The sequence below is a fragment of the Caretta caretta genome, chromosome 11 (assembly GCF_965140235.1).
Source record: "Caretta caretta isolate rCarCar2 chromosome 11, rCarCar1.hap1, whole genome shotgun sequence".
Taxonomy (NCBI): domain Eukaryota; kingdom Metazoa; phylum Chordata; order Testudines; family Cheloniidae; genus Caretta; species Caretta caretta.
Window position 1 is genome coordinate 64,515,720 of NC_134216.1, and position 15,957 is coordinate 64,531,676.

Here is a 15,957-nt window from a genome sequence, read left to right on the forward strand (position 1 = left end):
AATAAGGTGACAAGTAACAGTCAACAGGGATTTGTCAAGAACAAATCGTGTCAAACCAACCTAATAGCTTTCTTTGACAGGGTAACAAGCCTTGTGGATGGAGGGGAAGCAGTAGATGTGGTATACCTTGACTTTAGTAAGGCATTTGATACTGTCTCGCATGACCTTCTCATAAACAAACGAAGGAAATACAGCCTAGACAGAGCTACTATAAGATGGGTGTAAAACTGATTGGAAAACCATTCCCAGAGAGTAGTTATCAGTGGTTCACAGTCATGCTGGAAGGACATATTGAGTGGGGTTCCACAAGAATCGGTCCTGGGTCCAGTTCTGTTTAATATCTTCATCAATGATTTAGATAATGGCATAAAGAGTACGCTTATAAAGTTTGTGGACAATACCAAGCTGGGAGGGGTTGCAAGTGCTTTGGAGGATAGGATTAAAATTCAAAATGATCTGGACGAACTAGAGAAATGTTCTGAACTAAATAGGATGCAATTCAATAAGGACAAATGCAAAGTACTCCACTTAGGAAGGAACAATCAATTGCTCACAAACAAAATGGGAAATGACTGCCTAGGAAGGAGTACTGCAGAAAGGGATCTGGAGGTCATAGTGGATCACAAGTTCAATACGAGTCAACAGTGTAACACCGTTGAAAAAAAAGTGAACATCATTCTGGGATGATCATTAGTGGGAGGGTTGGAAGCAAGACACGAGAAGTAATTCTTCTGCTCTATTCCGGACTGATTATGGCTCTGCTGGAGTATTGTGTCCCATTCTGGATCTTACATTTCAGGAAAAATGTGGACAAACTGGAGAAAGTCCAGAGGAGAGCCACAAAAGTTATTAAAGGTCTAGAAAACATCACCAAGGAGGAAAGATTGAAAAAATTGGGTTTGTTTAGTCTGGAAAAGAGAAGACAGAGCAAACATGGTAACAGTTTTCAAGTACATAAAAGGCTGTTACAAGGAGGAGGGGGAAAAACTGTTCTCCTTAACCTCTGAGGATAGGACAAGAAGTTTAAATTGCAGCAAGGGAAGTTTAGGTTTGACAGGAAGTTTTTCCTAAAAACTGTCAGGGTGGCTAAGCACTGGAACAAATTGCCTAGGGATGTTGTGGAATCTGCATCACTGGAGGTTTTTAAGAACAGGTTAGACAACTAGACCATCCTTGACAGGTGTTTATTACGTAGTCCTGCCTTGAGTTCCAGGGACTGAACTAGATGACCTACTGAGGTCCCTTCCAGCCCTACACTTCTAGGATTCTATGCTCCCTAGCTCTGCAAGCAGAGGGGAATCTATGGGTGTGAATCTTCCCCTTAAGTGAGCATACAATGGCAGGGGACCTGTGCACAGTCAATGGAAAGGCCCAGCTCAGTTGCATTCTCTGTGCTCAGTAGAGTGCATGAACCATTCCCTCGCTACTCCTCCATAGGCACACAGTGCCTCAAAGTGGCAAGAGGAGCCATGCTGTCCTATGGCCCATAGGGCTATCAGCTGCTATCCCATAAAGATGTGTGGTAGCAGGCATGTTCCTTCTACATGTTAGGGAGCTACTTAAGATGTAATGTGCTTTGGGACAGCACAGTCTGCCCAACCCTTTCCGATTGTTTGAGCTGTGCAGGTCATATAATTATTATTTATGAATCAAAAATGTTTCATTGATGCTAATAACTCATAAAAACATTAACAGGAACTCTCCAGTACTGATCTTGTCTGATTAAAGAAACAGATTCTTTCCATACCATTGCAAAGTGACAATACATACTGCATGAAACCAAGCTTTCTGAAACATGATTCTGTCTCATCCATCTGTGGGCATCCAACAGAGCTCTTCTCTATATCGGATTGTGACTCATCAGACCATTACTGCTGGACAATTTTCATTAGCAATTACGGGAAACTACTGCCAGAAAAATAAACACTTACCATAACCATAACAGCAATACAATGAAAAGAACCCTTGTTAATTTACGAGTCTGGCTAATTTGCTCAAACCAGGGTGGACTGATTTAAATCAAAGCAATTTAAAATGACTGATTTTAATTAGCAAGCAGGAAACCTTGATTTACGTAATCAGTTTCAATCATATTTTGCATTTGTACTTTTCAGTTATTTTCATTAATTCTTGGTAGTTGGTAACCATTAAAACATAGACTCATAGATAGTAAGGTCAGAAGGGACCATTATGATGTTATTTGCAACTAAATATAGCCGTTACGTTAAATTTGTCGCCTTTTTGCTAACCAGCAGGATATACAATATCTACACACATTTATTGAAGCAGTTATATAGCTTAATTTATTCAGATTCTTAGTTTTTCTATTTTTTATCAGTTAGAAAATGGTGAATGATGCATCTCTTACTTACTAGATGATTAATTTTTATTTATGATCTGTGCCAAGTTTTAATTGGATGGAAATTAAAAATCTGATTAAAATGCACAAAAGCATTTTTTTGTTAAATAAAACCACCTTAAATGTGTTGGATACATAAGAAAAAGTTTGTAAAAACACGTTTTGCATTTAAAACTAACTGCTTTTATTAAACAAAGGTGGTATTACCCATAGTTAATTAATTGAACAGATTGTTTCTGGTCACCATGTCCTTCCTGAGTCTAGTACTAGTAGATCTCGCTCCCACACCTTCTTTTTTATTCATACATTGCTGGAGTAAACAAGCTTTCTTGCTTTTTCAACTCCCAACTGGTTTCTTAACTTTGAATGAACTAGTCATTGAACTGAATTAGATGAATAAACTGAAATGGAGAAATAGTCTCTTTGCACTGGCAGAAAGGGCTACTGCTGTCAAAAGCCAGGTTAGCACTTCAAACACACACTTGTTTCAAGTGCTTAGCCAGTGAGTTCAAGCAGTTCAGGGTTTGACTTTCTTAATACCTTGTCAGCAAACTTGTACTGCTTAAAAGCTTTTGTATTTAATTTTAATAGATTAGAATAAGTTTAGGCCTTAACATAGATTGTCAATTTCAAATTTCAATGTAAATAGGTTTATTTTTAAAAATAAATCGGGATTTAAATGTTAAAAATCAGATTTTTTTTTTAATGTCTCACCAATTTGTATTCACCTGGTCTCAAACTGACTTGATAATAGGATATGGGGTACTTTGTACTAGGGCTTGTCTATATGGAGAGTTAGTGCACAGCAAGTTAGGGTGTAAATCGACAGCGCACTCGCCTTCTATCACTAACTAGCCCTGGGAACCCTGCTACCACACACAAAAAGCTCCTTAGTGCCCTCTGACCTGCGTGCCTTTACTGCAAAGAAGCAGGGTCCGCATGGTGACCTAGTGTGCAGAAAGCTAGTGTGCAGTAGATTTACTCCCCAACTTGCTGTGCATTAACTTGCCACATAGACAAGCCCTTAGCCTTTGCCTCCAGAGTCTTCCGACTTCATAAGAGACATGAGTTAGTAAAAGATCTCAGCTCATATTTCCTTCCAGGAATGCTGCCTTCCTAAACAAGGAAAATGGAAACCTTCACTGTGTTGAGTGTTCTCCCTCTTCATTCTTTGCTTAACAAACAAACTCTGCTAGGCAGCATTGTTTGAATCGCAGCCAGTCTGACTCACAGAACAATAGGGTTAGAAGGGACCGCAAGGACCATATGGCTATTGACCCTATGAGTCCCTCAATATCCACAGGCAAAGTGTTCACCATCTGTAATGAGAATTGTTACCATGTCTGACAAACTCACTACACATCACACCCTTTTGTCATAATATTTATCTAAAGTGCATCTTGTAAGCTACCATATGAAAACTAGTGACACTCTGGTCATTAATATCTTGTGCAATATATGTACAGTGAGCATATAAAGAGTTATGCAGGTGTGCTGGAAACGTGTTACTAAAATATGTTGAGTCCAAGCAATCCAAGTAGAGATGATAAGCAGGTTGTCCTAGAGAAAGGAAGGTATATTGACCGGTCTGCCAGCATCAAGCTTTGCAAGCCAGTGGATAATGCATTTGCCTCTGTGGTAAACAGAGTGATCAAGCTAACAGGCAAAGGAGACAACAGTATGGCCTCATTACAAGCAAAAGACATTTGCATCTAAGGTAAATAGAGTAATCAAACCAGCAGGAAAAGGGACCCAGCTTGCTGGAAAACAAACGAGCATGACTGGAGTCTGAACCCCAGGCTCTGAAGGCAAAGACAATGAACTTCAGGGAATATAAGGAGAAGCAAAAAGACATTCTGGTTATCCATCACTTAAGGGACCAAGAGACCTGTGCTCTTTGAATCTGTGAAAGATGGAACCCCACAGCCATGTGGGTTGAAGGTGATGAGAACTGACTCAGTGAGAAATTGCCTGAAACCAAGATTGTAATCTGCTACGCTGTAGACACTGGAAAGCATGTTTTATTTTTGTTTTATTTGTAACCATTGTCTGTTTCTATTATCCTTGGTTACTATCACTTAAATTGCGGTTCTTTATTAATAAACCTTTGTTTGGTTTTAGCATAAAATCATCTCAGCGCGGTGTATTAAAGTGCAGGTCCTCTGCTAAATTAACAGGATGATGAGTGCACTGTCTCTTTGGAGGCAGTGGACTTGGTAGTTTGTGTGAGTGTCCAATGTTAGGGGCTGGATACTGCTCTTCTGCGGGGTGTTGGGAACGGTGTTGGGAACTAGAGAGTGACCTGCAATGCCAGGCTGAGACTGGCAGAGTCTCTAGGAGTTTGCTGGGGAGGTAGACAAGCTGCTGACACACAGTTTAAGCTCCTGTAAAGCTTTCTCTTCCTAAGGCAAAGGGTAATACAGTGGCTTACAGTTCTGGACGCCCTGACAAAGCATCCCAATGGCCAACTTCAGTGATACTAAAGCAGAGGAATTCTGATGAGAAGGGTGCCATCTGTTAATGGAGACTGGACTGCCAAATTCAATGCACATTCAAATAAAATCTCTGGCTCAAGTAAATGCAGGGGTAACACAGGACACTCTGGGCCAGATGCTGATCTCGACTGAATGGGTGTACATCTGGAATAACTCCATCAGCAGAGTGACTCCACGAATACATCAGTGCAACAGGGATCACAGTCTCTCCTTTCTTCGTAAAAGAACTATCAAGCTATCTATGGAAATTGACGCAACTTTCAATATCTGCCAGTGGAGAACTACTAGGTTTTGTTTTGTTTTTTTAACAGGAGTCAGAGCTACTTGCTAACAGTTTTGAGTGGATGAAGTGATTGCTGTGAGTCAGAATGTGGGAGACAGAAACTTTCAGCTACTCAGTCTAGTATTTACTGGGAAAAAAATGTTCCTGTATCAGCCTAGCAAGAAAAGATAAATGGTGACATCCTCGGTGAAAAGGCTGCTGGTAGTGAACGACACTTCAAAAGAACCTGCAACAGCATCCTCTGCCAAAGATCAAAATGGAATGACCGACATTGTTCCGTCCAGTGAGTGCTACTATAAGGAAACTGAGCAACTGACAGAAAAGTTAGTACCTTCCTTTAGATTTCTTTCACTCAAAATAATAGAGCACATGGGCTGATGAGCATCTTTTTCAATCTTGCTGAAATTTCAAATTTTGAAATTAAAAAAAAATTGAGTTGGACAAACTTCTGAATTGAAAAAGAAACCTGGTGAAATACTTCTCTTCCCCCCTCACCCCCCATTATCTCTATATAGCACCATGATGGGGTAAAGAATCTGTAAGGAAAGTTCCCGTATGTGTCGAGTAATTTGCTATGGTTGTTCCAAGGCATGGGAGATGTTTGAAGAAGTCAAAGGGTCGCCATTCACACTGGAGTGCAGTTCTGGGAATGTGCAGCAGAATGGAGAGCTGCAAGCTGCGGCTGAATAAACAGCCTCTGGTTTTTGGGGTGCATGCACAGAGAAAAGACCAGAAGTATTTAATGGAGGTTTACAAGCTCTCCTTGTTTTCCTAAGAAGAACACCATCATTGGTTGACCATATCTATCCCAAACGACTGGAAATTCAAAGGTTAAAAACATAAGAACAGCCATACTGGGTCAGACCAAAGGTCCATCTAGCCCAGCATCCTGTCTTCTGACAGTGGCCAATGCCAGGAGCCCCAGAGGGAAAGAACAGAACAGGTAATCATCAAGTGATCATCCATCCCCTGTTGCTCATTCCCAGCTTCTGGCAAACAGAAGGTTCTGAGCATCTGTACGTCCCACTGCCAGCAGTCGGAGAGGTGAGTGCTTGAGCACCTTTGAAAATATATCAACAGGTGCATGATACAATTAATAAAAAAGCCCCAGTTCCAACTGAAGAGCAGGCTGCTGAACGAGCAGATCACTTATTTTAGGTGTCTAAATATGGGCTTTGAAGAATCCAGGTTTCAATATTTTTGGTCCAATACTCCTAGGCAGAAGCTCTATTAGTGGAAACATACCAATAAATCCAGTCATGGAATTCAATAAAATAAATACGCCAGGACAAATCAGAGATTTGTGTAGGCTCCTCCAGAGAGGGGCATGCAAATTAGATTCTTGCATGCACATGCACAAAATCTGGTCCGATCTGGGGACTGAAGATCAGGCCCTATATGTCTTTGGAATATTTTACTCTGTGACAGCTGGGTCCATAATTCAGGTTTCAAAGACTTTTTTTCTTTTCACCTTGATGTTTTGCATGAAGGAAAGTGGCAGGGGGAGGCTTAAGCATGGGTTCAGAATGCACCCACAGAAACTGCAGCCAGGCCATGGCACATGGGGGTCACACCGCCACTTGGTTTGGTGACTCGTGCTGTGCCCTTGCAAAGCAGCAGCCCTCTAGTGGTCAAGACTGAAGATAACACTGGCAATTGCCGGCAGGAACGGGAACAATGGCTTCTTTATAGGCTTTTCACATCAAAGCTTCATACACACCTTCTACATTAAAGGAGCCGCTACCCTTTGTTTCCTGTAGAGTTACAGCTGTCTCTCCTCGGCGATGATGTTTTTCATTAGTCACCTCAGATTTCACTGCTTTCTTCCTTACCACAGGCTTTAAGTGCGATGAATCTCATCACACAATGGAAAGAGGGTTCTGAGATGGATTTTTTATTTTTTGTACATTTTATTGTAAAACCAGATTTCCACTGTTGATTTGCAGGGGGATTTTTATATGTCCTTTAAGGTTCCTCAGTTAAAACCCCCATCATGGTCTGGCTGCTTGGCCCTGGTGTGGATGCACAAGGAAAAGATGCAGGGCACCTTTCCCACACGTCTGGTCCCCATGTCCATGAGCCAGCCACACATGCCCACCTCCCTTTCCAGGATGCCCACAGATGCTAACTGCCTCACGGGGAGAAGGGTATGCAGAATTTTGGGATGCGGCCCTACTGCCATTCCTGTGCAGCAGCTAGCAGAGCTAGGTGGGAACGGGGGGTGTGTGAGATGTCACGTCTTCTCCAGGAGTGGAGTAGTTACCATGCCATGTATGCTGCCTGAAAGCTCCCTTCCTGGGGACTTCCGCTACAGTACAGCCCTTTCACACCACCTAGCTCTATATGCAGCCCTCTTCATTTCAGTGCAGGCATAACACAGCAGCTTCCGGCGTACAAATTTTCAGACCAAATTCTGCGCTTCCCTGGACTCATGCTCAGAGCTTCTGAGGAGAGGGTGAGAAAAAGGTGACTGTAAGCCACCTTTCCAAACTGCTTATCCTGGAGAGATCCCTGGAGGGCACGGATCAGCTAAAATGTCATGTGTTCTGCTCCTACCCCTGTTACACCATTCTGAGACTGCCAGCAGCAAATATCTCCAAGGACAGGGGATGGGACTCTAGATGGGGAGGGCTCCAAGTTACTACAGAGAATTCGTTCCCAGGTGTCTGGCTGGTGGTACGGTGTCAGACTGTAAACTGGAGCAGGGAGCTTGATTTCTTTGTAATTTTTAGGGTAATGGAGGAATCAGTGATCTATGTTGCCGGTGATTTTTTTAAATATAGAAATGTCAGAACTGAAGTCCTGCATAGGCGAACTCGTGTATTGATTTCAAGATGCAGGTTGGGTTGTTCCAGCTGAAGGCTGGAGAGACGTAGTTGTGGGTGGTGGAACTTGAGAATGAGAACTAGTGAGTGGAGTGGAGGTGGGGTGTGGAACAACGTAGCTGCTCCTTTCCGGCCATGTGGCGTAGCAACCTTCTCTCAAAGGTTATGAAGACACTATTTGCATGGGAGTTTTCCGTGTGTTTAATAAGGCTGCTACTCAAAGGGGCCTGATCCAAAGCTCATTGAAGTCAATGGGGGGCTTTCCATGCCTGTGGATCAGTCCCATGGATAGCTGTCAGGGTCGACATGTAAAATCCCTTGTGTATCCTGCTGCAGAGCCCCAATGTCTTCCATAAGCTCCCCTCTTCCCCAGCCTTGCTCCTCATCAAGGCCCCCGAGTGCGTCATAGCAAAGAAAACTTCGAAAGCAAAAACTCCAAGATCAGTGCACTTCCTTGACTCTAATTGTCTGTCTTCACTATTACTGTGTCCCAGTGATAAAGCAAGCAGCAAACTAACAGTAACAATTCCAACCTCAAACAAATGGCTATTAAGTGGACAACCTGGCACCAACACTTGCCCTTGGATTCAGCTGAAATGATGAATCATAGGAGCAACTACTAAACAATATCTATGACCTTATTCCAGGCTCTCGCCCTCTGCGTCAATATGTGCAGAAAATTATTCTTTCCTCTCAGAGCTTTACTTTTGTCTGTGTAATAATTGCTGAGGATTTGCTTTGCTGCATGTCGATAGTTCAAACCTTTGTCAGGCAGCAGGAATGGTTCAAAGCAATTTACTACCATGCATCACTTTCACTACCCACAAATATATACTGAGCTGGGCTGGACAACTCTTTGTTCATGTCCTAGAAGAAAGGTACATTGTGTATTCAGACAAATATCTGCTCATTGTGAGTGACAGGTAGAGAGACCATATTTTCCTATGCTGAATACCGGCCACATGGTAAAATTACTCATATTCAAGGTAATTCAAAGAACTATGCAGTACAAATGTTCAAATTAACATCAAGTTGACTGAGCCCCTCTTAAAAAGAAATACTGGGTCGTTAGATTCTTTTTATTTACCTTCTCATTAAGGCTTTAGGGTTCAGATGAGGAGAGGTGACACACACATCTCTCTCACACGGGGGTAGGGGGGAGGGGTGTTTGACTGACCGACCCCATGCTCCCTGCCTGGCATTCTCTGACCTCCATGCCTGGCTGGACGCACCCACCTCTCTTGGTACCTTGCACTGCATCGTCCCAAGGCAACATGTGGGGGGCATGCAGGGTCACCTAGCTCTCTCTCCCTCCACCTCCCCCCCCACCCCGTGGCTGGAAGCTGCTTGTCCCTTCCTACCATGCACATGGAGTGTTGAATGACTTTTCTTAGCTCCTTGTTTGTTGTGAAGGGACTTTCAAAAACACTCAGCATCCCCTGCTCCTGTTGACCTCAGTAGCAGCCGGGAGGCCCATGCTGAGTGCATTTGAAAAACCCACCCTAGATGCCTGACTCTCGTCTGTCGACAGAGTCTGGGAGGATGAAATGTAAATTCTCTTATTTGCACTTATCGCTAACGGTATGTGCAAACCTTTGGATGTGTCTAGAAGCCAGCTTGGGGGCCCCTTTTTAGAAAATGGGCAGTAATGGATATGGAGCGTGTGTGTGTGTATATACACACACACACACACACACACAATATGAATATATACAATATGTACTGGTGATACTCCTGTACTAAACTATGGTACCGTGTGATAAATCACATTTATCATACAACTTTCATTTTCTCACTTGTCCTCTCCCCACCAGTCCCTCAGTACCACCAACTTTTAACATTTCAAACATCTGAGCAGCTTCAGTTACTATTCGTTTACAGAAACAGCCTGTCAGGAGAGTTCGCCCCTTCCTTGCAAATATAAAATGTTTACTCCCAAAAATTCACTGGCTTGATATGTCTGCCAATCAGTATTCAATCCTGGGTTAATGGCAGGTTTAAGGTCCAATAGCTTATCAATCACGAGGTCTAGAAAAAGCAGTTGTTTGAACACTGGCTAACCCAATATTTGGTCTCATTGAGTGTAAACGGTATATAACAGAAAAAGATCCAGAGTGGAAATGACGCACCATTCTTCAGTGCTCTAGCTGCATGCCTAGCAATTTTATTGCCCACTATCTAAATGCCATGTCTGATTTTAAACCCTTTAGAAATACAATAGAAACAGGTTTATAATCGCAGCGAGGATCTACACAGCAATGAGTTATCAGACCAATAGGAATGATTTGCTTTGGGCATTTAACTTACTATCGGACCTTCGGGAAATGAGAAAGGAAAGCTCTATGTTGGGCTTTAGCCCATTATCATCTCTCAGCTTTGCCACACAGAAAGTAAACAAGGGAAAGTAGGGTTATGCAGGCTGTTATTCTCGGTACTCGTGGAGCCATGCTGAGACACAGCAGTAAATAAACTGGCCCATTGTTTTTATCATCACTTTTCTTCTCTTTTACATTAAGGTTTCCACCATCGACCCCGGCACTCTGATGGTGCATCTGTCTTTTGCTGTTTAAAAATGACACTTTGTTTGCAGGTAAGAATGGGAGCACGTGATCTGCGGTACATGCAGGAATGGAGAGATGAAAACAAATCTGACAGCTTTCCATAAACAGATAGCTCACAGCGCCTTCTGCGTCTTTGCCGCTTACCTTGCATCTGCCACCGTTGCACGGACCACTGCCCAGGCTACTACAAAGACAGCCGGAAATCCTACAATTATGAAAAGTTAATTGGTTACTGTTCAGAGTAGGTTCATTTGGAAGAATGATGGCATGGGTGAGAAAATTACCTTTTATTTGCACCTTAAGGGAAAGTAAAATAACTACTTGTAAAAGAAGCCAGAAGGAAATGAAGTTCTTATTATTAATAAACCATGAGCTGTGAAGAAGCAGTATTCAACGTGAGCATGAAAGACAAATTCTAAAAAAAAAAAAAAAAAAAAAGTCGATGGGATGGAACGGAGGTCAGAATTTGCACATAAATTTTAGACAGAGCTGAAGGTTTGGAAAACACCCATTCTACACACAACTTTTTGGGCCAGATTCTTGGATGGTGTAATTCAGTGGCTTCATTTACATCAGCTGAGGATCTGTGTCCTTGCCTCCACTGTTTCTTATACACCATGAACCAGAGGATGAGGTGATTATGAGTCATGGAGCTTTTCTCTCTATAGGATACAGGAACCCAGCCCAGCTTGGAAATGATTTAAAGTTTGACAGTCATTGGTTGGTGTATGTGAAATGAATTGGGTAGCCTCAAGCCAGTTCCAAGTGAACAAAAAGCACTAAACAAAAGCCGGAATCACAGCTGGCAACTTTCAGCTGTCTCAGGCCAAGGCCAAGGAACGTATGGGCGGGAAGCATGAATTATTCTTTCCCTCGAAAAGCTAGTCAAAGAAAGGATTGAGGCAAAGTGGCAGGACAGGGACATTTGCACTGTTTCTGCCCGCAAGGGAACCTGTTGGCTGGACAGAGGACTTCAGTCTCCTGCAATGTTCTCCCGGCACACGTCTCAGATTGAGTATTTAAAATGCAGCACCACTCATGGGTTGTGTGATGCAAATATAGGGTCTGGGTTTGTTCTCACTGAGGACAGTGGGAGTTTTGCCACTGGCTTCAATGAAGCAAATGCAAAGGTTTCCAGTCACCAGTCTCTAACCTCCCCTGTGAGAGTAAGAATATTTGTAGTGGAATCAAGGCTACCAACCTTTCCCATTTGAAAATAGACAATTATGTGCAAAGTGAGCTACTCCCTTGGGGGAAGATTTGCCATGGTGCAGAGGGCTGGCCCACAGCCCACTGTAGGCCCATTTTGATGGCTTAGGCAGGACGTATGCAGTTCATGGATTTGCTTCAGCTTGTCCGCAGAGCGCCAGATGTGGCCTACTCCTAAGGAAACGATGTCAAAAGTGTATTAAAAATGGTGCTGGTGGTTTCGGGAAGGATTGTTGCCCTTTCAGGATGTTTGTTTTTGGTAACAATTTTCTTAACATAGGAAACCTGCAGATGACAGTTATTGAAAACACTACTGACCTTACTTTGGCCAAATGCATTAGTGGCCTGAGCTAAAGCCAATGGGAGTTTTTCCATTGACTTCAATAGGCTTTGGGCAAGGCCCTAAACAACCAATAACAGCAAGAACTTCCTGTGGACTACCATCTGAGCACCAACAGATTAGAGCATCTGATGCTGACATTCCTCTTTAAGAGATGAATAGAGTTTTAGAAAGCTGACAGCGCTTTCAGGCTATACTTGCTCAAGAAGTTGTGATTTCTGAGATGCACCATGCAATGCGACCCTCAATACTGACAAAGGCTCAGGTGAGCTACCATTTGCTTCCTCCATTCGTTAATGGAAATAGCATTGTGTGTTCCTGTGATCCTGCAACTCTGAATTTGATTTTGCCATGTGGGGAAAGTTGGTGATAAAGTATTGAATTAAAGTGAAAAAAAAAAAAGACAAAGCCTTATGTTTATACTTGAAATGGAAGAGCCATCTCTCTGCACAAACATCATTGCTCTCTACAGAGTGTCTTCTAATGTCATGACTAGTCTCATTTTAAAACACTCCAATGCTGGGTCTTCAGAAGAGCTGAGCAAACAATTGTCCTTTTGCTGTTTGTGAATTCTCTTAGAACAGACTTAGATTCCTACTAATTTGTACCTTATTCAAAATATGGTTCATGAGGACATATCTCAGTCTATGGAGTGCTCTCAAACTATTCTCTGCCTCTCTTGCTTTGGAGATATGCCATTTGTGTTGTGCACTCTTCACTTATATCACCTGGTTTTACATACCAGGAAGCCACAATTCCTTCTCTGCTCCAAGCTGGCCCTAGGGAGACAGTAATTTACCCTTGGCCTACACCAATAGTAAATTACCACCTCTGGGGAGCTGGCTCAGATGTACTGTGTGTTGTGGGGGCAGAGCCAATTCCCTGCCACTCTCTACCTGTTCCATCTGGTATGCAATGAACTTCTCCCCAACACCCGAACTCAAGGACTAATCTGCCCCCCCTCCCCCGCCTTTGTCTACACATGAATTGCGCTAACCCAAAATTTGGACTCAGGGTCCCAGGACCCCAGAGGGTGAGTCAAGCTAGGACCCCGGGTTCAAGCCCTATTGCTTTGCACTGTAGAAACAGCCCCACAGGACTTGTGCTCTGGGAGTCTGCCAAAAGTGCCCCACAATCCCATGGGCTGACTTTGTCCTCTGGACAGTCAAATGTGGTGGACAGTTAAGTTTGCCCACACTGCACCACAAACAAAGGGCTAGAACAGTCACATTTTGGGAGGGTGAGAGGACGCCTGGGACATGGGTGGCTGGACTCAGGTTCAGACAATGCAGTGTAGATGCTGGAGCCCCAGGTTGGGACCCAGGGTTCAAAAATTCCTAACCTGGGGTTACAAACGAGTGTCGATGCTCAACCCCTAGGTTAACAAACCCCAGGTCTGCTAACTCGTGTTCTACTAACCGTCGGTTACAGTACAGTGTAGACATTGCCTTAGGCACACACAATTATTAGCAAGCTGGGAAGACAGGGATCTGAGAGAAAACCCCAGACACGAACACTGCCAGCCAGGAGGAAGTGTATGCGAGGATCTAGACTTTGAGAGTGAGCCAAACCCTGTATGTCAACATCCATGAACTTTGAGATCCAGATTCAGACTTTTGCAACTCTGTCCATCCCTGTTCAGGAGAGCCTCTGTGGAAGAGAGGATTCTGGCTGATTGCATTTGGTTATGTCAGGACCTGTAGGGTCTACTAAGGGTGGCCTGGAAACAGCAGAGCTATTCAAAAGTATATAGAAGACTCGCTGCTTGTTCCAGGGGCAGGTTTTTCCAACAGTTAAAATGTATTCACCCTAACTGATGCCCACAACATCTAGGAAGGGACTATAGGGCAGGGAAATGATAGACTGCAACAGATGAAAGAAATAGAGAAACAACAATGAAGAGGAAAGAGCGGGGAAGAAAGGAAGGTGTTAATGTCAGATTGGAGAAGGGTATTAGAGAATGAAAGAAACAATGATTAATTCTTTACTTAAAAGCATTATTTATTCATTATTTGTATTACTGTAGCCCCCACAAACCCTAGTCCTAGTCCTGTGCTAGGTGCTGTACAAACACAACACAAAGAGGCTACCTCCCTACCCCAAAGAGCTTAACAATCTAATTGGAAAGTATAAGACAAAAGACAAAAGGGCCCAATCATCAGCTCGTGTCAACTAGTAAAGCTCCAGTGAAGTCAATGAAGCTACAACCCTTTACAGCAGAGGACCTACCCGGTCCCTTTTGGCACCAAAACAGTATTAAAATTCCCCAGGTGCAAGGGAAGCTCAGTGTGCTTCAGTGTCCAAGTGCTTTTTATTTATATCTTCCTCAAAGTCAGCTGCAGCTTCTGGCTGTCACAAGGTGCTTTATCCACTTTTATAATTAATAGTAACTGTGACATATATGGCAATTTCCTCCCATACCCTTGAAACACCTTGTCAAGGTTCCTCCCCCACTCTGAACTCTAGGGTACAGATGTGGGGACCTGCATGAAAAACCTCCTAAGCTTATCTTTACCAGCTTAGGTCAAAACTTCCCCAAGGTACAAAATATTCCACCTTTGTCCTTGGATTGGCCGCTACCACCACCAAACTAATACTGGTTACTGGGGAAGAGCTGTTTGGACGCGTCTTTCCCCCCAAAATACTTCCCAAAACCTTGCACCCCACTTCCTGGACAAGGTTTGGTAAAAAGCCTCACCAATTTGCCTAGGTGACTACAGACCCAGCCCCTTGGATCTTAAGAACAATGAACAATCCTCCCAACACTTGCACCCCCCCTTTCCTGGGAAATGTTGGATAAAAAGCCTCACCAATTTGCATAGGTGACCACAGACCCAAACCCTTGGATCTGAGAACAATGAAAAAGCATTCAGTTTTCTTACAAGAAGACTTTTAATAAAAATAGAAGTAAATAGAAATAAAGAAATCCCCCCTGTAAAATCAGGATGGTAGATATCTTACAGGGTAATTAGATTCAAAAACATAGAGAACCCCTCTAGGCAAAACCTTAAGTTACAAAAAAGATACACAGACAGAAATAGTTATTCTATTCAGCACAGTTCTTTTCTCAGCCATTTAAAGAAATCATAATCTAACACGTACCTAGCTAGATTACTTACTAAAAGTTCTAAGACTCCATTCCTGGTCTATCCCCGGCAAAGACAGACTATAGACAGACACACAGACCCTTTGTTTCTCTCCCTCCTCCCAGCTTTTGAAAGTATCTTGTCTCCTCATTGGTCATTTTGGTCAGGTGCCAGCGAGGTTACCTTTAGCTTCTTAACCCTTTACAGGTGAGAAGAGCTTTCCCCTGGCCAGGAGGGATTTCAAAGGGGTTTACCCTTCCCTTTATATTTATGACACACCTAATGAAATTAAGCTTAAGTATCTTTCAGGTCCATTTCATTAAATGAAAATTTTATGTATTATTGTAGGCCAGGATTGTATGTAACCTCTCTAAGGAGGTGTTGACCTATGACCCTATTTTATGTATAATTTAGCTTGCTGTGAAATTAGTGACACTGCAGGGCCTAATATTGATAGCTTTATTCGATTGGGACATGCTAGGGGGCAAAGAGGAGAATCCAGATAATTGGGTTATTTGGCTTTGCTCTGGTTAAGGCCTACTCTATTAGTGTGAGAAGCTTGACTTTGTCATGCTAAAGTGAGAAGGTGAAAAGGTAACTATGTTTGATTGGGGCGATTGAGACAGGAAGGCAAAGGGTTAACTGTAGAAGTTCTCATGTGCAGTTCTAGTCAGGAATGGCCGAAGGCCTGTGTGCCTATCAATATTTAAGGGGGGGCTACCTCCTACTCTTGTTAATGACAAAGTTTTAGCCACTCAAAGGCTCTGCATACAACTCAAAGGCTATAAGCACTTGAATT

The 15,957-nt window shown here is 43.0% G+C and overlaps 1 protein-coding gene across 3 annotated transcripts in view; it reads right to left on the minus strand.

The window, feature by feature from the left end:
- Positions 1-15,957, minus strand: part of PTH2R (parathyroid hormone 2 receptor) — a 101,459-nt gene that overhangs the window by 23,862 nt on the left and 61,640 nt on the right. For all 3 annotated transcript variants that reach the window (XM_048869919.2, XM_048869918.2, XM_048869920.2), the window contains one exon: positions 10,668-10,728. In XM_048869919.2, coding sequence (XP_048725876.2) covers positions 10,668-10,728 — 61 coding nt within the window. The remainder of the gene's footprint in view (positions 1-10,667; positions 10,729-15,957) is intronic.